The 22,791-nt window shown below is 45.6% G+C and overlaps 1 protein-coding gene across 2 annotated transcripts in view; it reads right to left on the bottom strand.

The window, feature by feature from the left end:
• The window catches only part of ACER3 (alkaline ceramidase 3), a 48,259-nt gene extending 25,964 nt beyond the window's left edge, over nt 1–22,295 (bottom strand). The window contains exons 1-4 of one of the 2 annotated variants that reach the window (XM_033145999.1): nt 22,029–22,295; nt 5,826–5,936; nt 2,118–2,170; nt 1,204–1,256 (exon numbers count right to left, since the gene is read on the bottom strand). In XM_033145999.1, the coding sequence (XP_033001890.1) occupies nt 1,204–1,256; nt 2,118–2,170; nt 5,826–5,936; nt 22,029–22,131 (320 nt within the window). In that variant the 5' untranslated portion in view covers nt 22,132–22,295. The remainder of the gene's footprint in view (nt 1–1,203; nt 1,257–2,117; nt 2,171–5,825; nt 5,937–22,028) is intronic. The other variant, XM_033145998.1, reaches the window with a different exon arrangement.
• Between the last annotated feature and the right edge of the window lie 496 nt (nt 22,296–22,791).

The following is a 22,791-nucleotide window of genomic DNA, read 5'->3' as shown; positions in this document are numbered from 1 at the left end:
GTCTACAGGGCTATTATGAAAGCAGAAACTATAGTGCCTTGCAAGATTCAGCACCTGAAATTCCCAGGGAGAGCGGCCAAGATGATCAAAGGTCTGTAAACCAAGCCTTATGAGGAATGGTGGAGGGATGTTTTCCCTGATAAAGAAGAGACCGAGAGATTTTGATAGCCACCTTCAGATACCGAAAGGAATCTGCAATCTTGGCATTATCAGCACCACAATCTAAACATCTGTTCAGCCATTATGGCTTCCAGGATTTCACAGCCGGTGCTAGTCACTTTCAAGTGCAACCACTGCGAACACAAGGGTTAGAAATTTGTTGCTTTACGAAAAGGGGAAGCAGAGATTTTTGGGGGAAACTGAACTCTGAACCAATGGCGCAGTCTGCAAAACTGCGCAACACACACACAGGCTGCATTTCATGCATACTTGGGCCTCTTGCTAAACTCCTGGAAAATGGCTGCTTTCTTTTCCTTCATACAAGTTCCTAGGTCCTGCTGAAAACAAGACTGAAATATCCTGAAATGCTGTGCGTTTTCAAGCCTGCATTTGCCTCTGCAATGTGGACGGCAAGAGTGCAGTGAAATCAGATCAAAGGCCCATCTAGCCAAGCGAGCTGTTTAGCACAGTGGCCAACCAGATGCCTCTTGGAAGCCTACAACCAGCTGATGAAAAAAACATTCCTCCCGTGTCAATGGTTCCCTGGCAGTAGGGACTCTTGAGACAGACAACCACATAACAAAGAGGTTTTACGTAACCGTTAGGACTAGTAGACACTATCCTCCACGGGAAGAAGAATCAGCAAAGGAGGGATGCTTGGAACTCGTGCATCCCCAAATATTCTCCCCCTTTCACCTCTGCCAGGGGTGCTTCCAGAAAGGTTTTAAAAGGTGGAGGGCACACACACACACACTGCAGGGGAGAATCAGTGAACAGGAAAAGGGCTGCATGCGCCCCCCCCCCCCCCGTGTCCATCAGTTATCTTGCAAATGTTGCTAGGGGGGATCCTAAAATTTCCCAGGAGCTATAATAAAAATGGGTGGTAAGAGGAAATGGCTTGCAGTCTGGCGTGAGCACTGCAGGTTCAGTGCTCTGTGGCCCAGTGGTCATTTTAACACCGGGTTTTTCCCGCCATGTTTGCAAGATAAAGAACCTACAAAGTAGAGGCAAGTGGCATTAGGTTTTAGCAAGACAAATACTTACAGGCAGTAGACAAACATGCAACAACTGTAGATCATGGGCAGCTCATCCAACAGCTACAAAAAAAGCAGAAAAGTATTTACAATTTCATCCATGGAAGATTCGGGGAGGACGTGATATAAGGTTGCAATTTTTAACGGCAGCATTGAGTCAAGAGCGACACACAATGTTTTGTGAAGTGATCAAGGTCAGAGACAGCCTGGAACGGGATTGTCTCCCTGCACGGGACTGTAAAGGCACCACCAGGTCTAGTAAGAGGCAATACTCCATGATGGCAGACAACAGTGGTCAATTAACCAGCAGTTAAGAGGTCAGCAAGAAGCCAACAGGAGGAAACTGCTATATTCCAAGAGAGAAATTAATGTACATGCTAGAGCCAAGCTGGCTGGCTGGATAAACTCTGACCATCATATAATAATAATAAAAATACAAGAGCCATTATCAGAGGAGATACTAAGCTGTGCAATGATATAGACTCCCCAGTATAGCAGCCGGGCATCCTGTTATCAACTTCATTTGGGCAATGCTTGCCTAAGAGCACCTAGGGATATTTCTCTTAGTCACTATGCTACACAGGACCTGAAACATATTTGCAGCCAAGCTAGTCTATTTCTACAGACCACCCCTCTTCCCCAAGTAACATGTTCACAGACTGGCTCTTCATATTTATTTATTCTAGGTCAGTCAAGTTCGTTTGTTTTAAAAAAGGCTTCTGTCTTATTTCCAAGATTTCTGAATGCACTTTGTAGAAAGTACATCTTAACCATTTGGTACAGCTATTATTCTGCAGACGGGGTATTGGCTTACTTAGATCTGCCTGTAGTAAAAACTTACAACTGCTCCAACCACCCCGTAAAGAGTTCTTTGAAGAAAAAACACCCATAAAAGGCGTGTGGACATTTTAAAGCAGTACTAACCTGCATTTCATACTTTAGGGTCATGTGAAAGCACCACGAGCCCAAACCTACGGCTGAAATCCAAGGAAGAAAGCGTTAGGGAAGGAAGGCATGCTGTTGGCAAAATACTTGGCTACTGTAACATTGACCTTCAACAAGAATTGATCACAGTTGGAACCAATGCTAAGAGATCTGCCAGAGTTCATTTCAGGGCCTTTCCACGGCAGTCAAATGAATTTCTGACTGGAACACACACAACTCCAAACACTCCCTTTTTCCTGCAACCAAATGTGGACCTACAAGCTCCTAAAGTGAAAGGAGGAAATTGGGCAGCAAGATCGGAGCCTATCAAAATATTGGGCTGGCCCAGTGTTCCCCAAACTTGGGTCTCCCACGGTTTTTGGACTACAAATCCCATCATCCTTAGCTAGCAGGACCAGTGGTCAGGGATGATGGGAACTGTGGTCCAAAAAACAGCTGGAGACCCAAGTTTGGGAAACACTGGGCTAGACAAACCAAGGTCTTCCTTGTACCCAAACCAACTCTGTATTCATGAGTGAGAAAAGGCAGCAAACCTAAAACGGCTGTTCAGGAGGTGGGGCTGTTTCACCCGATGAGTTAATTGAGATTTCATTATTAAACACTTGCGAAAGCGCTGGCATTTCCCTCGGTTTCTTTGCTCTCCAGCAGGTCCTATGAAATTATTCGCCCAAGGACTTTTCAGAAACTAAACCGCTGACCGATAAATGGGTTGAAGAAGTCCAGCAGTCTGGGAACACACTGGCTCTCTGTGTAGTCCAGGATGTTAGGTTCTTGCCGAGAGCAGCGTATGCAGGGAGGGTGACAGGAGGAGGATACAAGGTGCAGCTCTGCTACTGATGCAAAGCTTGCCTGGTCTTGCAAGCTGCCTGGCAAGAAAACCTATTTCTAGCCCAAGCTCTTTGGAGGAAGAATGAGGTGTAAAGGCACAAACGGGGTGGGGGAATGAACAAAATGAGACTCCAACAATTATGCTTTGTCAAAGCCATCGGACCGAGCCTAAAGTTTTCAATACTAACTCAAGCAAGTTGGGACTTGGCGAGCCGAGGGAGCACCTTCTCCCATATGGACTGACCCACTTGGCAAGATCAACTAATGAGGCTCTCCGGCTTATTTAGCAGCACGCAGAGACCCAGTTCAAGGTGATCCGGGCACGGGCATTTTTTTGCTGCGGCACCTACTCTGTGCAATTCCCCCCCCCCAAAAAAAAATTAAGTCTAGGGCCAACACAGGTGTGCTCTCACCACTTGAAAAAAAAGTGTTAATTTTCCCAGGTCTTTGCTGGCAGTTAATACCAGTTGGTTTTTTTTTAAAAAAGTATTTTTATTAAAAATTTCTTGATTTGCAAAAGTATGTGCAATGTCTCTTGTATTTTTTCCATGTATCATTTTTACAAATCAGTTTCATTTGTTGAGACGTTAGGAAGAAAAAGGGGGGAAGAGGTGGGCAGTGGGGGGAAGATGGGTGGGGTAGGGTGGGGTGACGATGTTTCTATTTTACTTAATATATGTAGGGTTTGATGTCAGCGTTGCTTGTGCAGGTTCTCTGCTGTTCGCTTGTGCTCCTTTGGTGGTGAGAGAGGTTGGGGTTGGCCTAGGGTGTGGTTGTTCATTTGTGGTTGGCTGTGGTGAGCTTTATTTTCATGTGTGAGTGGGGTGGGTGGGTGTTTTGGATCAGGTTAGCCATATTGATTTGTATGCTGTTGGTAGATTTTTTGTCATTGTCTTGTTGGGCTGTGTGTGTGATAAAGGGGAGCCATACCGGGGTGAAGGCATCTTCTTCTATTTGTCCCCGTGTCATTTTCAGCTTATTGGTTAATTTTTCTACTAAATACCAGTTGGTTTTAAATGGAATTCTCAATTTGCCCTGGCTAGTATGCTGCTGCTTACTACTTTATTTGTTGTATGTGAAGTTTTATGGAAGGCGGTACAAAAAAATATTATAGGTAAGTAACAGCAAATGAGCCGTCTGTTGGGTGACCATCCTTCCTCCCAGCTCTGGAGTCAGGGATCACCCCAGAAATTGCATGGCAGTCCCCTTCCCCATCTCAAGCTCCAAAGCTGGGAGGAAGGCCCTATGGCAGACATAGGCAAACTCAGCCTTCCAGATGTTTTGGGACTACAATTCCCATCATCCCTGACCGCTGGTCCTGTTAGCTAGGGATGATGGGAGTTGTGGTCCCAAAACATCTAGAGGGCCGAGTTTGCCTATGCCTGCCCTAGGGTGTACCCAATGCTGCCGTTCCACTGGTGTAACAGAACTTCCATCATTCCTCCTATGCAGCCCACACCCCGCCGTGCATCTTCTAAATCTGCGGGGGAACCCTCTGGAGCAGATTTCGGGGGGGCAAGCAGGGACAGGAAAGGGAAGTCCCATTGTGCAAGTGGGACAACGCTCGCACAGCATTAGATACAACGCTGTGCAGTCAAGGCAGCCCTCACAACCTCTCCTGCTCCAGTGCAGGAAAGGTTGGCAACTCTTAATTTTTCGCTTGGTTACAAAGTCCAGCGAAAAACTGTTGACTCCTTAATGTGATGGCCGTACTTTAAGCATGCTTCTCCACACTGCAGGGTAGGCTCATTTTAATTCTCCTTTTTTGGGCAAATGTTGGCACACACCAGCTACCTTTGCAATTCAACAATTTACTCCCCCGCCTCTTGTGCTCTAAAAAATAAAGTCACATTCGTGCGGAAGAATAATTAGACCTGGCCTGAAGAATACAGTCGTACCTCGTGTTATGAACGCTGCGTGTTGCGTTTGTCACGGGTTATGAACCCACCAAACCCAGAAGTACCGGAATGGGTTACTTCCGGGTTTGGCGGTTTGCACATGTGCAGACGCATCAAATGACGTCATGCGCATGTGCAGAAGCACTGACTCGCGTTGCGAGCATGCGCAGACGCGGCGCTCAGGATGCGAACGGGACTTCGGAACGGATCCCGTTCGCATCCAGAAGTACCACTGCCATCTCTTATGGATTTTTTTTTAAAAAAAAGCTTCTCTGATCCTTGAAACAAACTTTAAATCCTGGCTTGTTTGAAAGCCACTAATCATAGTTCCGGTTCCTATAGAATGGGAAGCCATGGTTAATTGCAGTTTCCTATTACAGGTAGGTAGCCGTGTTGGTCTGCCATAGTCAAAACAAAATTAAAAAATTCCTTCAAGTAGCACCTTACGAAAGCGCATACCAAGAACAAACTTAGTTGGTCTCTAAGGTGCTACTGGAAGGAATTTTATTATTTTTAATTTTGCAGTTTCCTAGTTTGTTTCTCTAGAGAGGAGTCGACATTCAACACCTGTGCATACCCTCACTTGGACTTAATTGTGCGAACGCTCTCAGGGATTCTCCTTCAGCAGCAGCAACTATTCAAGGTGTGGTTTTCTATCCACTTGTGTTTCTTAACAAGTGATTCAATGCCAAAGACTCTTTTCAAGCTGTTCCCAGCAGAAGGGTACTTAACAATGCCTCACAGTTACAGGGATTCTTGCTTGAGGAAAGTCAGGGACATGGTCACAGTAGGCCATTTCAAAAACAGCAAACAGGCTCCAAGAAATGCATCTTGGTTTCCCTTTGTCATAGGGACATAATCTGGGGAAACCAAGGATAAAACTTGTCACACCACTTGTCACTCGAAAAGTCACCTGACTCCCCACACCATCAGGATATAGAGTACAAGCTGCCCCACTTACCTGCGACACACAAATAAGCTATTATATATCGGGTTTCGAGGCCATCTCTGTGACTCTGAATTGCACCATAGATTGGAGGTAGAATGAAAATCAAATTACTAACGGTGTTCCCTGCATGAGAAAAACAAAAAAGCAAAGCGAAAAGGGATTAGCAGTGACTAATGAGCAAACTTTAGATGATTTAAAATCTATGCAGCAGAAAGAAAAGAAAAAGACTTCCAACAATACCGAGAAGAAAATAATAACTGAGGTTATCCCAAGCTTCTCTGCTCTTTTTAAAAAGAAAAAACTTTATTTTTCACACAAGTTGGTACTGGTGAAATATTCAAAACGGCTATTAAGAACTCTCTCTCGAGTTTCTACGGTACAGCAAAGGAGATGATATGTAAGAAGAACTCTTCTTTGTAGTGTAACATTTTCCCTTTAAAATAAGTGGAGAGATTGCTGCTCCTCACAATCGTGTCAGTGGCATTTGAAAAAGATAGCAGTTTTATTGATAAAGATCTCACAGTAGCTTCTACCGGTAGGAATTATTTCTAAAAACCATGTTCAGTGGCAGCAGACAGGTTACCTGACGTTAGGGTCAGGTAACAGACTCCACCATCGCCACCTTGATATGCTTGAAATTAAAGAGGATCTCTAAAGAGATTTTGCAAGGCACAGACCTCTAAGCTACATCCAAACAGCAATTCACATCTTTTTAAAGTGTTCTTAACCACAGAATCATAGAGTTGAAAGGGCCCTCAAGGGCCTTCTAGTCCAACTGCTTGAAATGCAGGAATCGCAGCTAAAGAATCCCTGATAGATGCAGACCAGAGGAGAATTATCACCAAGGCTAAAGGCTGGAAAAAAAATGCCCAATACCAAGGCACACTTTCAGGTGGCTTAATAAGTGTTTGTTTCCCCACTCCCAGTAGTAATAAACATTTTTCATGTATAATCTGGGCAGTAAACGTTTCCTCGCTGATTCTTTCAAGGTGGAGGGGAGGAAGGCACTATGAAACTGTCTGGAGGTAGCAGAATCAAGGTAAAGGTATTTTAGTAGCTTAAAGGACATTCCGCAAGTAAGCCCTAAAGTGTGAGGCTGGCTGGCTGGATGAAAGAAACTCTCTTTCTCCATGTGCTACTAAATGCCAACAACACAGGCATGAATCAAAGGAAAATTCCATGGTGGAGTGGCGTGCTTCTTTGACTTGCCTTGGGTCCTTACATAATGCTCCATTGTCTTGGGTACTTTTGCACCATGCAACTAACTGCCCCAAAGAAAAGAAGTTCAAAAGGAAGCTATAGTTCACCTTTCAGGCAGGCACGGGTAAATAAGGGGCAGAAGGGTGGGTGGGTGGCGGGGAGAACACTTGCATTTCAACCCATATACAATTATTCCTCAGGAGCACCAGAGCACTGAAGGCACAGCCACACCATAGTTTTCGAATTGTTTTGTAGAAATAATCTCTCTCTCTCTCTTTCCAATGAAAGCTTGGACGTGTTTAAGGGACCGCCTCTCCTGGTATGTCCCATGTAGGACCTTAAGGTCCTCAAGTGATAATCTTTTGGAGGTCCCGAGCAACAAAGACGTTAGGTTGGCCTCAACTAGGGCCAGGGCCTTCTCAATATTGGCCCCGACTTGGTGGAACAGCCTATCACGGGAGACCAGGGCCCTGCGGGATTTGGCATCTTTCCGCAGGGCCTGCAAGACGGAGCTGTTCCACCTGGCCTTTGGGTTGGTTTCTGTTTAATATTTATGCTTCATCTTTTATTGGTGGGTTATTTTGAAATTGAGACCTGCAGTTTTAATTGAATTTTAAATTTGTATTTTAATCTGTTATTTTAAATTGATCGTTTTTATGTTTTTGTTGTGATTTTAATTGATGTTAGCCGCCCTGAGCCCGGTTCTCTGGCTGGGAAGGGCGGGGTATAAATAAAATTATTATTATTATTATTATTATTATTCAGGAAGGGTATCTCAAATAAAGAGTCCTCAGCGCCATCACAAACTACAATTTCCTGGCTCTTTAGTAATTTTATTGTGCAAACTATGTACAGTGCAGAGCTCAAAAGTTCATGTCTGTATCAAAAAGAGCCGGATCTGCTTTTGGCCCCTAGGCAATTCGGCTCCAGGGACCATGCATTCGCTCCATAAGACACACAGACATTTCCTTAAAAAACCAGGGCTTTTCCCTTTGCAAAAAAAGCTGCACCACTTTCAGCTGATCCTCAAAAAAGGGCTTTTCCCTTTGCGAAAAAAAAGGTGCACCACTTTCAGCTGATCCTCAAAAAAGCAGGGCTTTTCCCTTTGCAAAAAAAAGCTGCACCACTTTCAGCTGATCATCAAAAAAACAGGGCTTTCCCCCTTTCCTCCTCTAAAAACTAGGTGCGTCTTATGTTCAGGTGTGTCTTATGGGGCGAAAAATATGGTAGCTTGATCTTTTATTTCCCTTCTCTTCCCCCCTCCCCTTTTTATGAAGATTACCTGCTCTGGGACCCCACAGCTAATTCTCCCCTGGCTTCCTTGCTGGCCCAAGTAAGACTAATTTAGCCAGCTAGCCCTGGTGACTATATATTTATTGGATGGATTTCCCCCAAATTGATTTTTGAACTTTGAATTTTATTGTTATTCGTGCTTTTATACTGTATTTTATGCTGCTTTTATGTTGTATTACAATTAAGTGTTTTAAATTTGTTGTTAGCCGCCCTGAGCCCGGGTTTCTGAACCGGGAAGGGCAGGGTATAAATAAAAATTTAAATAAATAAATAAATAAGATATTTTAAAATGTTCTTAAAGATGCACTGCTTTCTTGTGAAGTGGGGAGGCCATTTAACTGGACTATATCCAAGAGCAGGATTTGCTGATAAGTTCCACCTTCTGTGCAGGGAAATCTGCAAAGTGCTCCTGGGCACCAGTCAGACTTTCCTGCTCAAAAGGAGAGGGAGAATAGTTTCAAATGGTTGCCTAAATGTCCAACAGAACATTTAGCAGAGAACTATCCCTACATGGTCTGCAAGCATCATTTCAAGTGACACACTCTAAAGCTTTCCACACCTGGGAACCACCTGTACATAATGGAACACCCTTCTCACGTTTTCTCCCCGAGTCCAAATTGCAGTGCTGCGGTTGGTGCAAACACCCAATTGGTCCTGACTCCTGAGACGTGAGTTGAAGGCCAATGGTTTAAAGCAGATCTTGTGGGGAGCACGATCCGGTTGCCAACATGCAGCCCATGCCTGGTTCAAAGCATGGCTTGAGAATGTTTTCTGCCAGAACGGGAAATACCTGTATCGGTGTACGTTGGGGTCCCTTCCAACTCTATAACTTCTATGACTTTTGGTGAAAAGGACCCTGCCACACACATAGAAGTCTGCAAATGACACATTTCCTACGTGGAAACTGACCTTTGTGCCGGAAACTGAATCATCTGAAGTTGCCTTTGACTGCTTTCGTGAGATACATTAACTTCCCCCCATTTCCTGCACCTGTAAGATGCTGTTACACAGACACTCACTGTACATGTTAATGCTTTCGAGGGTACCAGTTTTCCATTGCCAGCCTAGCTGCATCCATTAGTCGTTGACGACTGCCATGGCTCACGCTGCCATAAAAACTCTGAAAACTCAAGAGGAACCTTTCGGACCCAAGAACACAACCTGACAATAGCCCACAGGTGGCTTCTCCTCATAAAAATGCCATTCCCCCATTAACACCGGAAAAAGAGTCAAGGCATGGCCACATTGTTCCTGGAAGAATTCTCACTCTTGAAAACAATGTTATCAGGCGTGTGCTATTAAGGGCAGAGAAGTATTGCAAACCAATTCTGCACAGCTTAATGGAAGCTGACAGATTAGACAGGGAGTGTTTCAGCAACTAAACCAGAGACTGAAGAAATCCTGGCTACAAACAACGAACTTTTACCTTTGCTTGTCTAGCTTGGTTTTAAGGCAGCATACCTCTGCTTCAGCTACTAATGATAACTGATATTTAAAATATGATGCTGATATTTTTATATATTTAAATGTGGATAAAAATACTGGTTGAGATCCAACACTTCACAAGCAGCAGTCTAGTCATGTAAAGGGGTCGTCTCCTTGCTAAAGTGCCCTGGATATCCACAAAATCTGCACCAGAAGGAGGGTTGGGGAAATCCTTGCATGGGGGTCTAAAAGGAATTCACAAATCAGCCACCAGGTTGCTCACTGGAGGCAAGTCAGTTTGAGAATACAGTCAAACCTCAGATCCCGAATGTCTCCGTTTCGGAACATTTCAGCTCCCGAACACTGAAAACCCCACAAGTAAATGTTCCGGTTTTCAAACATTTTTTGGAAGCCGAATGTCCGACACGGCTTCCACTGACTGCAGGAAGTTCCTGCAACCAATTGGAAGCCGTGATTCAGTTGCTGAACGTTTTGGTAGCCGAACGGGCTTCCGGAACGGATTAGGCTCGACAACCAAGGTTTGACTGCATTACACCGAACCTGGCCTGGCTGCCCTTACTGTCCATTAGTTTCCGGGCCCAATTCAAAGTACTGGTTTTCCCCTAAAAAGCCATAACAGCTCAGAACAGCAATGCACCAAGGACGGCCTCTCTTGGACTCTACACTAATCATCAGAGGCCCTTCCTCATCTACCCCCTCCATGAGAATACAGAGGGTGGCAAAACAAGAACGGGCCTTTTCTGAAGTGGCTCCGAGTCTCCGCAGCCTGGTTTGACAAGATGACAGCAGCAAGGAGGTCTTGCTGGAGACCTTCCTTCATGGTGCCTGCCGACTGCTCCAATGGCTACAACTCAGAAAAGCTTTCTGGGCATCTTGGAATCCCCTACAAAGGACTCCGGGATAACAACTTCTGGAGGTGAATTGCTCGGCCACCACTATGGTTCAACGATCCAGGCATCACACCAAACCACCGTTAAGCTTCCTTAACATGATTTTTAAATGGTGCATGGAAAGAATAACCGGTTGTGGCGCAGTATCATTTGTCACATATTTGCAAAAGATGCACCGAGTTCTAAATAAAGCACCACCATGCAAACATTCTATTACTGTACAAGAAAAATAATAATCAGGATTTCCATAGCCATTTGAATTAACTAGCTTTCTTCCTAAGCTGCTCACTTGTCCTGCATGGTACATAATAAAAACACATTCTAAAACTGCCTGCCCAAAGTGGATGCTGTTACACAAGAGGGGATAAGCACGTCACATGATATGTTGCAGCAACCCAACATCTATGCATCAGGGAAATTGGCGGCTAGACAAAGAGTCATCCAAATATTTTGGCGGAACAACCAGCAAAGTTCAGAAGGAAGCTTTTGCTATGTTCGAAAGCATGCAAGCATTTATACAGCTTTATGCAATTTCATTTTGTTCAATAAGCGGCTTCCAGACTTTGGACTTACCCCATCCAAACAGCTGGGGGCAGGAATCTCACATTGCAGGTGCTGCCAATTCACCACCTAAGATTTCTAAGGTGGGTAGAGAAGACAAGCAGCTCTTTACTCCAAGCCACCCATGTGCCACTATTCCTTGGGTGAGCACACTCTTTCGAACATGCTGTCTCCCTTCAGTTCCCTTCACTAGCGCCCAGAAGCCAGGAAAAGTATCCCATATCCATAGCTGGCGCCGTCTCACCTTCCCTTCTCCTTTTCCTCCTCCCTTTTCCTTATTCTAATTTTAAGATTTCCACCTTTGACCTTAGTGAAATAGTGCAGAGAACCATTTTAAAACCTGCACAGCCACATGAATTTATGAATGGTGGCGGTGGTTCCTGGATTGTTTAAATGGCACTGAGAAAAAATGCTCACTGCCTTAGGAAATCTGCGCTACATTTTGTGAATGAGGAATGGGGTGCACGTATTCCTGTATGGTAACTGGTAATGACGACGCTTCTTGGGAGAAAAGCAATGACAAACCTAGACAGCATCTTAAAAAGCAAAGACATCACCTTGCCGACAAAGGTCCGTATAGTTAAAGCTATGGTTTTCCCAGTAGTAATGTACGGAAGTGAGAGCTGGACCATCAAGAAGGCTGATCGCCGAAGAATTGATGCTTTTGAATTATGGTGCTGGAGGAGACTCTTGAGAGTCCCATGGACTGCAAGAAGATCAAACCTATCCATTCTCAAGGAAATTGGCCCTGAGTGCTCACTAGAAGGACAGATCCTGAAGTTGAGGCTCCAGTACTTTGGCCACCTTATGAGAAGAGAAGACTCCCTGGAAAAGACCCTGATGTTGGGAAAGATGGAGGGCACAAGGAGAAGGGGGATGACAGAGGACGAGATGGTTGGACAGTGTTCTCGAAGCTACTAACATGAGTTTGGCCAAACTGCGGGAGGCAGTGAAGGATAGGCGTGCTCTGGTCCATGGGGTCACGAAGAGTCGGACATGACTGAATGACTGAACAACAACAACAATGACGACGCTGAGAGGAGGAGGAGCTCATTCTGGAATATTAACAATACCAATTTGGCGAATGACATCTCCCTCTGGCTGACCCCTCCAGCTTTCTTAAGCAGGTCAGCAGAAGAGCTTATTTACTGGATTCATATCCCACCTTTTTTCTCCAAGGAGTACATGGTTCACACACACACCTCTCAGTTAATTCCTACAACGACCCTGTGATGGAGGTTAAGAGGCTGCGACTGACTCCAGGGTCACCCAGTGAGCTTCATGACCGAGTGGGTATTTGAACCCGGACCTTCCAGTTCCTAGTCCGACACTCTAACCACTACACCACACGGGTTTCCCAGAGTCCTTCTGCCATGAGGCAGCTCTACAAATTAAGTAGGCAAATACATATGGGGAAAGCAAAATATCATTTAGAGAAGGATCTGATATTTTCCTTGAAGCTTGAATTTGTATTACTCTGAACGGCTTGCTTTGCTGTTTTAACGTGCTGTAAACCGCTTTGAGATTTTAAAATATAAAGTGGTATAAAGATGAAATTAACAGCAACTCACCCCCTCACTGGGTGGCCTGATCGCAACCAACACCACAAGCAGCAGCAGGAGAAACAGAAAGTGCTGCTTCCTCTTAATTAAAAAAAAAAGACAACATTGCAATGACGCCTCCAAAATACCGGTAAGCCAACAGCTGATTTCTTGTGGTTTGGGTGGGGTGGGAGGGGAGAGGAGAGGAGATGGCAATCTCCCTCATATTCTTGCCATCGTTCCCTTTCCCCTGCATGTGTGTTACTGAAAATCCTGGGCAGGCAGTTGTTTCCCAAACCTAAGATCCTTCTAAATGGAGACCCCAGCTATTGAACCTGGGACCTTCACGATACCGAGTATGTTCTCTACCACTCAGCTAAGGCTCCCTGTCTGAGAAGACAAGAGGCAAAAGGATCCCAAGGCACGGAAGCTTGCAATTGTGAGCGGCAGACACTCCTACGGTGGCTGTGTGACCCATAGCTGTGTTAGGGGAACTGACATATCGCCCTCAGAATCAGGATATGGCAACCATGCTTTTAGCTGCAGATAAGAATTTTCAAAAGCAGATTGGTTGAAACTAACTGAAGTGTTTAATCTGCTAAAATATGAATGGAAATGGCATTGGACACCAAATAAGCTGATATTTTAGCAGGAAATGCTATGGGATGCCTAGACTCCACACATGTGCTCCCGATATGTATTTAATTTACTGGATTTGCTGCCAGAAGATAATCTGCACTCTGCATCAGATGCTATTGTAGTATCCATTTCACTGTTGTTTAGTATAACTTGTTTGTTTCATATCCTGTAAGCCTCCCTCAGAACTGCTGGTTATAAAGATCTAAAATAAATATAAAAGCACACAAAGTTTCAGAGGCAGTACGCCACCAAATGCCAGTTGCTGGGAGGCAAACAGGAGGAGAGGGTTACTGCCCTCATGGCTTGTCAAAGGTCTTCCAAGCTGACTAGCTGGACCTTTGATGTGATGATACAAGGGCTTTCTTGCTTTCTTAAACAGGGAATGGAAGAAAAATCAAAGCAGAATAGTAATTAATAAAGCAACGGGTGAATGAGTGTATGAAACAAAAATAATAGATGTAGCAAAATTGAAAATTTAATTTAATGAAGCTGGAAAGGAAATAAGGAGGGGGGAAAGCAAAAAGGCAACATAACCTTGAAGTTAGTACTCTGGAATCTGAAGTACTGATATTCAAACATATGATGTTACTGCCCAAGAATTAGGAACATTCTTGCAATGCTAGTTTTTAACACTGGGCCGTAAACTATGTTTGCATGGTGTTGAAGATCCCATGAGCTAGAACTATTTTTAGGAATTATTCTGAATGATATTCGTGTACCTTCCCAGATACTAAACAATAACTAACTGGACAGTACTTCTTCCTTCTGACAGCACCCAGAGTTCTAACCTTGGGTTCAGAAAAGGCCGCAGGCTGAAAACCACAAGGGCACGATCTTAACCGTGGATGACTCCTGCGTTGTACCTTGGACAGATTCCAGCACGGGTGACGGAGTTTTTGCCCATTCAAGGTTCTCCCACTATATCAGTTGGACACAGAACATAATGCTTCCTGACTAACGCTTCGTATGGTGGATTGCTGAAAGCAAGAGGAATTAAAACAAAGAACTGCAGTCCTGCTGATAATAGTGTGTGTGTGGGGGGGAGAAATTTCTTCCAAGATGAAGCGGAACCAAAGGTACAGTGGAGAGAGAGAGAGAGAATCTTAGAAGCAAACCAGGGCATGAATGCAAAATTCTCCACCCTCCCACAACAATAGCCAGAGGTTAATTAAATGCCATGGCTGATGGCAAATGATGGATCCATTCTATATGAATCCCCTTTTCTAAAGCTGTCGCACCTAACACCTAGCACAACATCCCACAGCAGCAATTCCGTAAGTTAATTATGCACCGCGTGAAGAATCTTCTTTTGTTCAACCAGCAATTTCACTCGATGATCCCAAGAGACTTTTTCCTACACCATGCAGTCTGTCACGTCCCCATATCTGTCATTTCCCCCCTCTAAACTCAAAGCCCCAAATGCTAAGTTTAGCTTTTCCTCTTGAGGACACGGTTCAAAATCCTTTGGTTATCCCTTTTCTGCATCTTTTCCAGCTCTGTATCACCCTAAGCGAGAAGAGGCAACCGTAACTACTGTACTGTACATAAAACATTCCAAATGCAGCTAGATCACAGAGGCAGAATTATACCGGCAGTTTATTTTCAACCCCTTTCTTAGCAATTCCTTTCGCTGAAGTTGCTGTTTGTGGAGCAGTGAACTATCAACAAGAAGCCCCAAAAAATTATTTCCTGGGTAATGACAACCAGTTCACACTGTGTGTGTGTGTGTGTGTGTGTGTGTGTGTGTGTGTAATTAGCTTTCTTTGCTGCTATGCACATCACTTCTGAAGTCTCTTACATTGAACCCTGTTTGTTATCAGCTTGTCCCATTCACCCAGTTTGGAGAGATGCTTTGGAGATGTCCAGTCAGCTTGAGTTTCCCCATCCTGAAACCAAACCTTGCTACCTTGCCACTCATTCCCAACTTGATACCAAATAAATGGTCTCAATGTAATCCTTGGGGAAACCTTGCTCTCTACTTCCTTCCATTGTAAAAACTGCCTGTTTATGCATACCCTCCGCTTCCTGTTGGTTAACCCATTACTTACAAGAAAAGGCCTGTCCTTTTATCCCATGATTTACAAGCTTACTCAGAAGGCTTTGGTGACAGACTCTGTCAGAATGCTCTGAAATTCCATGTCTAATGAATTGCTTCATCTACACATTTGATGACATGCTCAATTAGTCCTAAAAGCTTGGAAAGGCAAGGCTTCCCTCTGCAGAAGCCATGCTGATCCTTCCTCGGCAAGGCTTCTTCTTCTCTATCAGGGGCTGGGAATATTATGCAGGGTCACGTATACCAGTGGTGCATGGGGCCAGCCAAAGGGGGGAAATGGGTAGAGAAATGGGCTTTGTACAGTGGGCTACATTCCAGCCACACAAAAATCAGAAGTTTCAACACACACCTCCCTCCACTCAGGCAAGCAAGAGACATTATCACAGTATTTATTGTTGTATTTAAACCCACTTATCCTCTAAGGAATTCAAAGTAGCATTTCTGGCTCTCCTCCTCCCCATTTTATCCTCACAACAAACCTGTCAGGTGGGTTAGACTGGAAGACTGTGACTGGTCCAGGGTCACCCACTAAGTTTACTGGTGGCTGAGTGGGAGATTTGAACCCTGGTCTCACAGGTCCTAGTCTGACCCTGTAAAATGTTTCAGTCAGGCAAAACACCTGAGGAAAATGTGAAGCAAGGCAAGTGACGGATGTGGCTCAGGAGAGGTTCAGAAACCCTGTTCTGTATGTTGAATATCTCAAGTTTAAATAATGCCTACCCAGGACAGATGTTAACAGATGTGCCAATTTCATCAATTTGGCCCCCCTGAGTATCTTTTTAGGGACTGCTGTTACACTGGCCAATTTCAAGGCCTCTAAACGAGGCTGATTTTAATGACAGGTTGCGTAAATGCGTATTTTTATTAGATCAACCATTTCACGTTTGAGTCCTTATAAGAATTATTGGGTGTAATTGTTCTACTTGCACCTGATGACATCTCTAACACACTTAACTCTTCAGACTTGGGATGCTTGAATTGCTCAACGCTTATTGTACACGTACCTGCTCAGATCTCTGTAAATACCAAGTGACATCAACCCAGATTACTGTAGGACAGACTTGTGTGGCTGAGTCACAAAGACCCAACGCTGTCATTTTACCAGCAGATTGGCATGTCGGCTTAGAATCACCAGAACAATAACACTCTGTCGAGTAGAGCGGAGGGCAGGGGTCAAAATTTCCCCAGTCACAAAGGGTCTGAATTCAGGCACGTGCCAGCATGCAACAGCTGCGGTTACAGCAACCACATTCCTACTCTTTTTACTAGCACACCATATCAAATGCCGCCTCTGCAGTATGTAGTGTGGGGTTCTAGCTAAAGCTATGATGATGCGGCCTCACTAAAGGTTTCTTGGATTTTCCAAGCATCTGTTCTGCAAATCTCCTCCTCCAGCCTTTCTCTCTCTCTCCCACCTACCCAGTGGTCTGAAGTTTCATTGCTTCACGGTGTGTCTGTGGGTTGGTAGTTGAAGATGGCACATTCATATTTATTTTTTAACTGTATTTTATTACTTATTTTATTATATTGCATTCTACTGTATTGCAATTTGAATTCCACGAATTCTACAATAAAATACAATATTTAAGAAACAAAAGAATCAACAAAAACGATCTAGCACAGCGCATTGCAACTGCCACAAGAGGCAAGTGGTCTGCCAAAACTCTCACCAATTTTCAAGCGGTCCATGGGGAAAAAAAGTCTGGGACTCAATGACCTAGTCTGAGGGAATGCAAGAATCCTTACTGTTCATGAAGAGCGACAGCTGGTTCAGGCTACGCTTTCCCTTGGCTGTTGGCCATAGTTGGGCAATGGGCATGGTGGAAGTAATGATCTGGCAATTCAGACCAAAACTTGTGGTGTGGTTTCCAGGACTGTGGGGGAAGCCGCTCACCTGCAAGAGTCTAGCAACACAATGGATATCCTGCTCAAGCTACTGTACTTTCCACAATGGCAAAACTGCACAAAAGCTTCCCTAGGGATTTGCACCAATATTCAGCTGTTCTAAACTTTAATCAATGCCACCTGGTATTCATTTACATCCCGGACCCTAATTGTTTTCAAAAGATGGTACAAATGCAACTTATTAAATAGTCCAAGTACAGTGGTAGTGTATCCCTCCGCTTACAAAAACCTTGGGATGTGTGTGGCGAACCCGCAAGTATTTCCCCGGGTTTTTTGCTGTGTGCGCATGCGTAGAAGTACTTTACTGTGCACGCAGAAGTGGTCTCTCCGGTTGCGAAAACCCCGGGATCTGGCTGGACCTCCGGAACGGATCCCATCCGCAACCGGAGGTACCACTGTATTTCTTATATAAAGGCTGGCATTTAACCCCATTGCTACATTATACTAATTTACTTATTAGACTACAACCAATCAGAAAAGGCAGGCAAGATTTTTACATAATTTATAGTTATATATTGCACACATTGGATTTCAGCTGTGACTTCCACTTTAGCAATCAAAGGGTTTGATACTTTACCGGCATTAACTAGGCTACAAGTCATGATGAGAATACAGCTAGTAACTTATTATAAGAAGAGTACATAATTCTTATAAATATTGACTGCTTGTTTGACCAGAACAAATAGTGCATTTTTGTCCATGGACCCCTTTGGGGTCAAAGTGGTGCAGCACAAGAGTGCATGGCAGCAATCCTGTACAAACGTACCCAGGAATAAGTCTTATAGAACCCAATGGGGCTTACTTCCGAGTAGACAAACAGGATTGCATAGCCTATTCAGAATAAGGGAATTTCCCTTAAAAAAGGGGGAAAGTTGAAAACTATGGGATTGTACAGTAAGGGGGTGAGGCCTCAGCCACGCCACAAACTCAGAAGCTGACCACAGACATGCCACCCTCCACACTATGGGAATTATAATGCTGGCCTACCTTGGAGGGTTGCTGTGAGGATTAATGAGACTATGTTAAGTGTTTTAAACAATTCCATCTGTGCCGTAAATTGCAATAAGCAAAACGCTTATTGCATTATGACTTGTTGGACATGTGTGAAGGGAGGTCCTGTATGGTGAAACAGTTCTAATGTAGGAGAGGCAGTGAATTTCTACTCCCTCTTGGAAGATCCCTATCAGCGAATGCTCACCAATCCAGTATTATGGTATAATATGCCACCCTGTGAACTGAAAGGGCAGGTTATATATTTTAAAATAAACTAGTAATAAAGAGACAGAGGGCAAACAGTACTTTGCTGGTCACCTACCACCAAGACACACACAGCAGTAAATGGCAACCATGAGACAAAGTTAAAAAAAAAAAAAAAAGGTTTACTGCATGACCCCAAACTTGTACTACGCCAGTTAACTCTATGGGTGGAGATTGTGCTTATAAAGTAGGGATGAGGAACAGGATCTTGATCCCAATCTGGCTAATGCTCCAGATTCTTATCTCCCCAATCATCTGATGTCACAATGTCAGGTAATGGCAGTTTTGGGCTCACACAATCAGCTGCCATACATCCAATCCTATCTTCCACAGTAAAGAAATTTCCACATGTGGCCCTGAATACAATTCTTAAAACGCATGTCTTAAAACGTTAGACGCTACAGTACTTAAATATGAAATCAGAGTTGTGCCATCTGTATTTTCAACACATCTCTTTCTCCTTGAAGAAGCTGTAGTATCCAACCAGGGTGTGATTCAGTACGCCAGTGGTTTTTGACCAATATGCCATGGCACCCTGGGGTGCCTTGAATGATGGTCAGGAGTACCGCAGGCAACTCTGGTCTCTGTCCCTCTTTCCTTCCTTCCCTCCTCTGATGCCCTCTCGCGTCTCTGCCTCCCAAAGTCTTGTGCAGTTGTTTCTTGCAGAAGCTGGCCAGGGGATGCTGGTTGCCAGGAGCCGAAGCAGCTTCAGGGTAAGCAAGCAAGTGGGTGAGGGAGCCCAGCTCTTGCTGTTGGGAACGGATGGGCAAGTGGGACGCCAGGCAGGCAGGCAGGCATCACGTTGGAATTTCTTGTGCTTGCTGTGTGCAATGCCTGCCTGGGAGCTGAGTGTCCAGCACCAAAGGGGAGCCTTTCCACCATGTCAGCCCACGGTGCCTGCTGCCGCCACTGCTGCCTCCCAAGGTGAGTAAGGTGCTAGCCTCATGTTCACCTTTGGCCAGTCTCCGTCGGGTCACTGAGTCTGGGGGCATCCTCTTCCCAGGCCCCTGTGGGGTGGCATGAGGAGGCACCTCTTGGGGGGGGGGCTCAGACACCAAGGGCGGTGGCTGCCTAGAGGACCCCCAGGGAAAGGGGAGAGGAGAACATAGTTGGGTTTCTGAGGCTCAAAAGGGAATTTCTCCACAGGAGAGCTGCAGAAAGAATATAGTTGGGTCAAGGGAGCCTTGGACTCAAGAAGGTTGGAAACCTCTGAGTACCCGATACCAGAGCCCTGCCTTTGTTAGTGCATTTCCTTAATCCGACTTAATCCCAGGGTGCAAGTCTTCAACCTGATGAACATGTCCTGGCTGTATGGTTCCCTTCTCGATTTTGCTTTTTCCCATCCCACACTTTGCATAAATTCCCTTCAAAACCTAAGTGGATCCATCCAGAGGCCAGGGCAGCCAACAGTCGCAACTATTATGCAAAACAAAATATAAAATCAAAAATCAAAAAAATCCTTCCAGTAGCACCTTAGAGACCAACTAAGTTTGTTCTTGGTATGAGCTTTCGTGTGCATGCACACTTCTTCAGATACCCCTTGGACATCTGAATAGGATGCTACTAATGCTGGGGAGACTCTTGAGAGTCCCATGGACTGCAAGAAGATCAAACCTATCCATTCTCAAAGAAATCAGCCCTGAGTACTCACTAGAAGGACAGATCCTGAAGTTGAGGCTCCAGTACTTTGGCCACCTCATGAGAAGAGAAGAATCCCTAGAAAAGACCCTGATGTTGGGAAAGATGGAGGGCACAAGGAGAAGGGGACGACAGAGGATGAGATGGTTGGACAGCGTTCTCGAAGCTACAAACATGAGTTTGGCCAAACTGCGAGAGGCAGTGAAGGATAGGCGTGCCTGGCGTGCTCTGGTCCATGGGGTCACGAAGAGTCGGACACGACTGAACGACTGAACAACAACAACAACAATGCTGGGGTGGGGAACTTATGGTGCTCAGGCACTGCTGGACTCCAAAACCCCAGCAGCCCCAGCCGCTGTGGCCAACCGTAGTTCAGCAACACCTGGAGAGCCACAGGTCCCTCACACCTGGAAAAAGGCATCCCTATTCCACCCCCCCCCCAAACTCCATCCAGGTGTGGGTGAGCTAAGTGGAAGATACCTTCTTATTACTACAGACTTTGGGGAACTGACTGCTTTTAATGAAAGTGCTGGCGCCGTGCTGCTTTTATCGTAATAATCTATAGGTTTTTAATGTACTGTATCTGCTATCCATTAATGTTCAATTGTTTTTTAATGTTTCTTCCTATCGTTTTAGCTGTTCTTATTTTATCTGTAAGCCACCTTGAGTCCTGGGGGGGGGGGAGGCAATTCCTGTGATCCTTCATCCAAGGATCACAGGACAGTTTGTAATTTTTCAATTAGGAATAATCGCGCCTCGCATTAACCTCACTGGGATAAGTATATAATTATGATACCCACAGTGGGAGAGCCATCAGGCACCAAGGTGTTTTGTGCAGTCACTCTCCAACCTAATAATAACCCTAATTGGAAGGGGAAGAATAATTTGCAAAGGGCCCTTTTTGCTACTTCCCCATGCAAAATGAATGCATGCACGGCTATCTGCCACAGAGTGACCCTATTATTAAATCAGTGTGGAGGTCAGAGGGTCTGGGGGAGATGCGACTTCAAACCCCTCCTTAGCCCTGGGAGATCATGAGCCAGCCACCCTCTCTCAGCCTAGCCTACCTTGCAGGGTTGTTGCGGGGATTCATTTATTTATCATTGCCTTGCCCAATGCAAATTGCAATGAAGAGAAGGAGAAACACTTTGAACTTCCTGGAAGGGGGGGGGGAGAAAGGGCAGGATGCAAATGCAGCAAATACATACAAATTATTATAATTGGCTGGTGCCTTGCCGGTTTATTGTAATTACTGGTACGGTTTTAACTGATTTTATATATGTGCATATATAATATACATGCACATGGTTTGAATTCTACTTCCCTCTTTTTTCCCGTTAGGTATTTCACATTTGCATTCTTACATTGCAAACCGCCCTGTGTGACCTTCGGATGAGGGGCGGCGTGAGAATTTAATAAACTAAAACAAAATCCCCGCGTATGGTGGTTTTTGCAGCCATAGTTTTCCGCCCCAGCTACGCATTTAGAGCGCCCCCCCCGTTTTTTTTTAATGTGGAAACCGCCTCTAGTCCCTAGGGACCCGGGGGCCAAAATTACGGTTGACAGAATGATAATAATCCTAATTATGTTACGGGGGGGGGGCGATGCTCACGACCTTCCCAAATCACGCCTCCCACCCACCCCGACCCCCAACCCTTGAGGGGATGTCGGGGAAGAGAAGCGGATCCGTCAATCACCTCCCCCCCCCCACCCCGCCGCGCGTTAAGGAGGCCGCGGAGGAGCGTCTCCGTCGCGCACGTCTGAACGCGCCGAACCCGCGTCGACTCACAGAACTCGGCGATGTAGTGGGAGACGACGTAGTTCTCCTCGCACCAGTCCAGGGTGGAGGTGGGCTTCCCCCAGTAGCCCTCGCGGTCGCCGGCGGGAGCCATGGCGCTGCGTGACGCCGGCCTGGTTGGCGGGCGAGGCGGGATGAGGGAGAGAGAGAGAGAGAGAGAGGCGGCCGGCGGGCTCGAGGGAAGGAAGGCGGCGGGGTTAAAAAGAAAAAGAGGGGCGGCCGCCGCTCCCCGGATGGGCCGTCCGCCGAGCTGGCCCCGCCCTCCCGCCAGCTAGAGGCGGCGGCGGCGGCGGCGAGAGAGGCCCGCCTCGCAAGGAGGAGAAGGAGGCCCGCTCCTCCTCCTCCTCCTCTCAGCGGGGCCCGGCCTCCGCGTCGCCATGGAGACGGGCTGAGGCCTACGCACTCCGCCGAGCCTTCCGCGCCTACGCCGCCACCGCCAATGGCCACGGAGGCCTCGCCACGCCGACCTCCTGACTGGGGAGGAGGAGGAGGAGGAGAGGCCGAGCCGGGAGAAGCGGGGCTGGGCGAGGGACTGCTTATTGACAGGGGGCTCTGGAGGCACAGAAGGAAATTAATAATAATAATAATAATAATAGTTACAGGTAGGTAGCCGTGTTGGTCTGCCATAGTCAAAACGAAATAAAAAATAAAAAAATCCTTCCGTGCTACTGGAAGGATTTTTTAAATTTTGTTTTAATAATAATAATAATAGTGTTGTTGATGATGATGATGATGATAGGCCGAGCAGGGGGAA

This window comes from Lacerta agilis, chromosome 4 (genome assembly GCF_009819535.1).
Source record: "Lacerta agilis isolate rLacAgi1 chromosome 4, rLacAgi1.pri, whole genome shotgun sequence".
NCBI lineage: Eukaryota > Metazoa > Chordata > Lepidosauria > Squamata > Lacertidae > Lacerta > Lacerta agilis.
The sequence above is the reverse complement of the archived record's forward strand: the minus strand, read 5'-3'. Positions and strand labels throughout refer to the sequence as shown.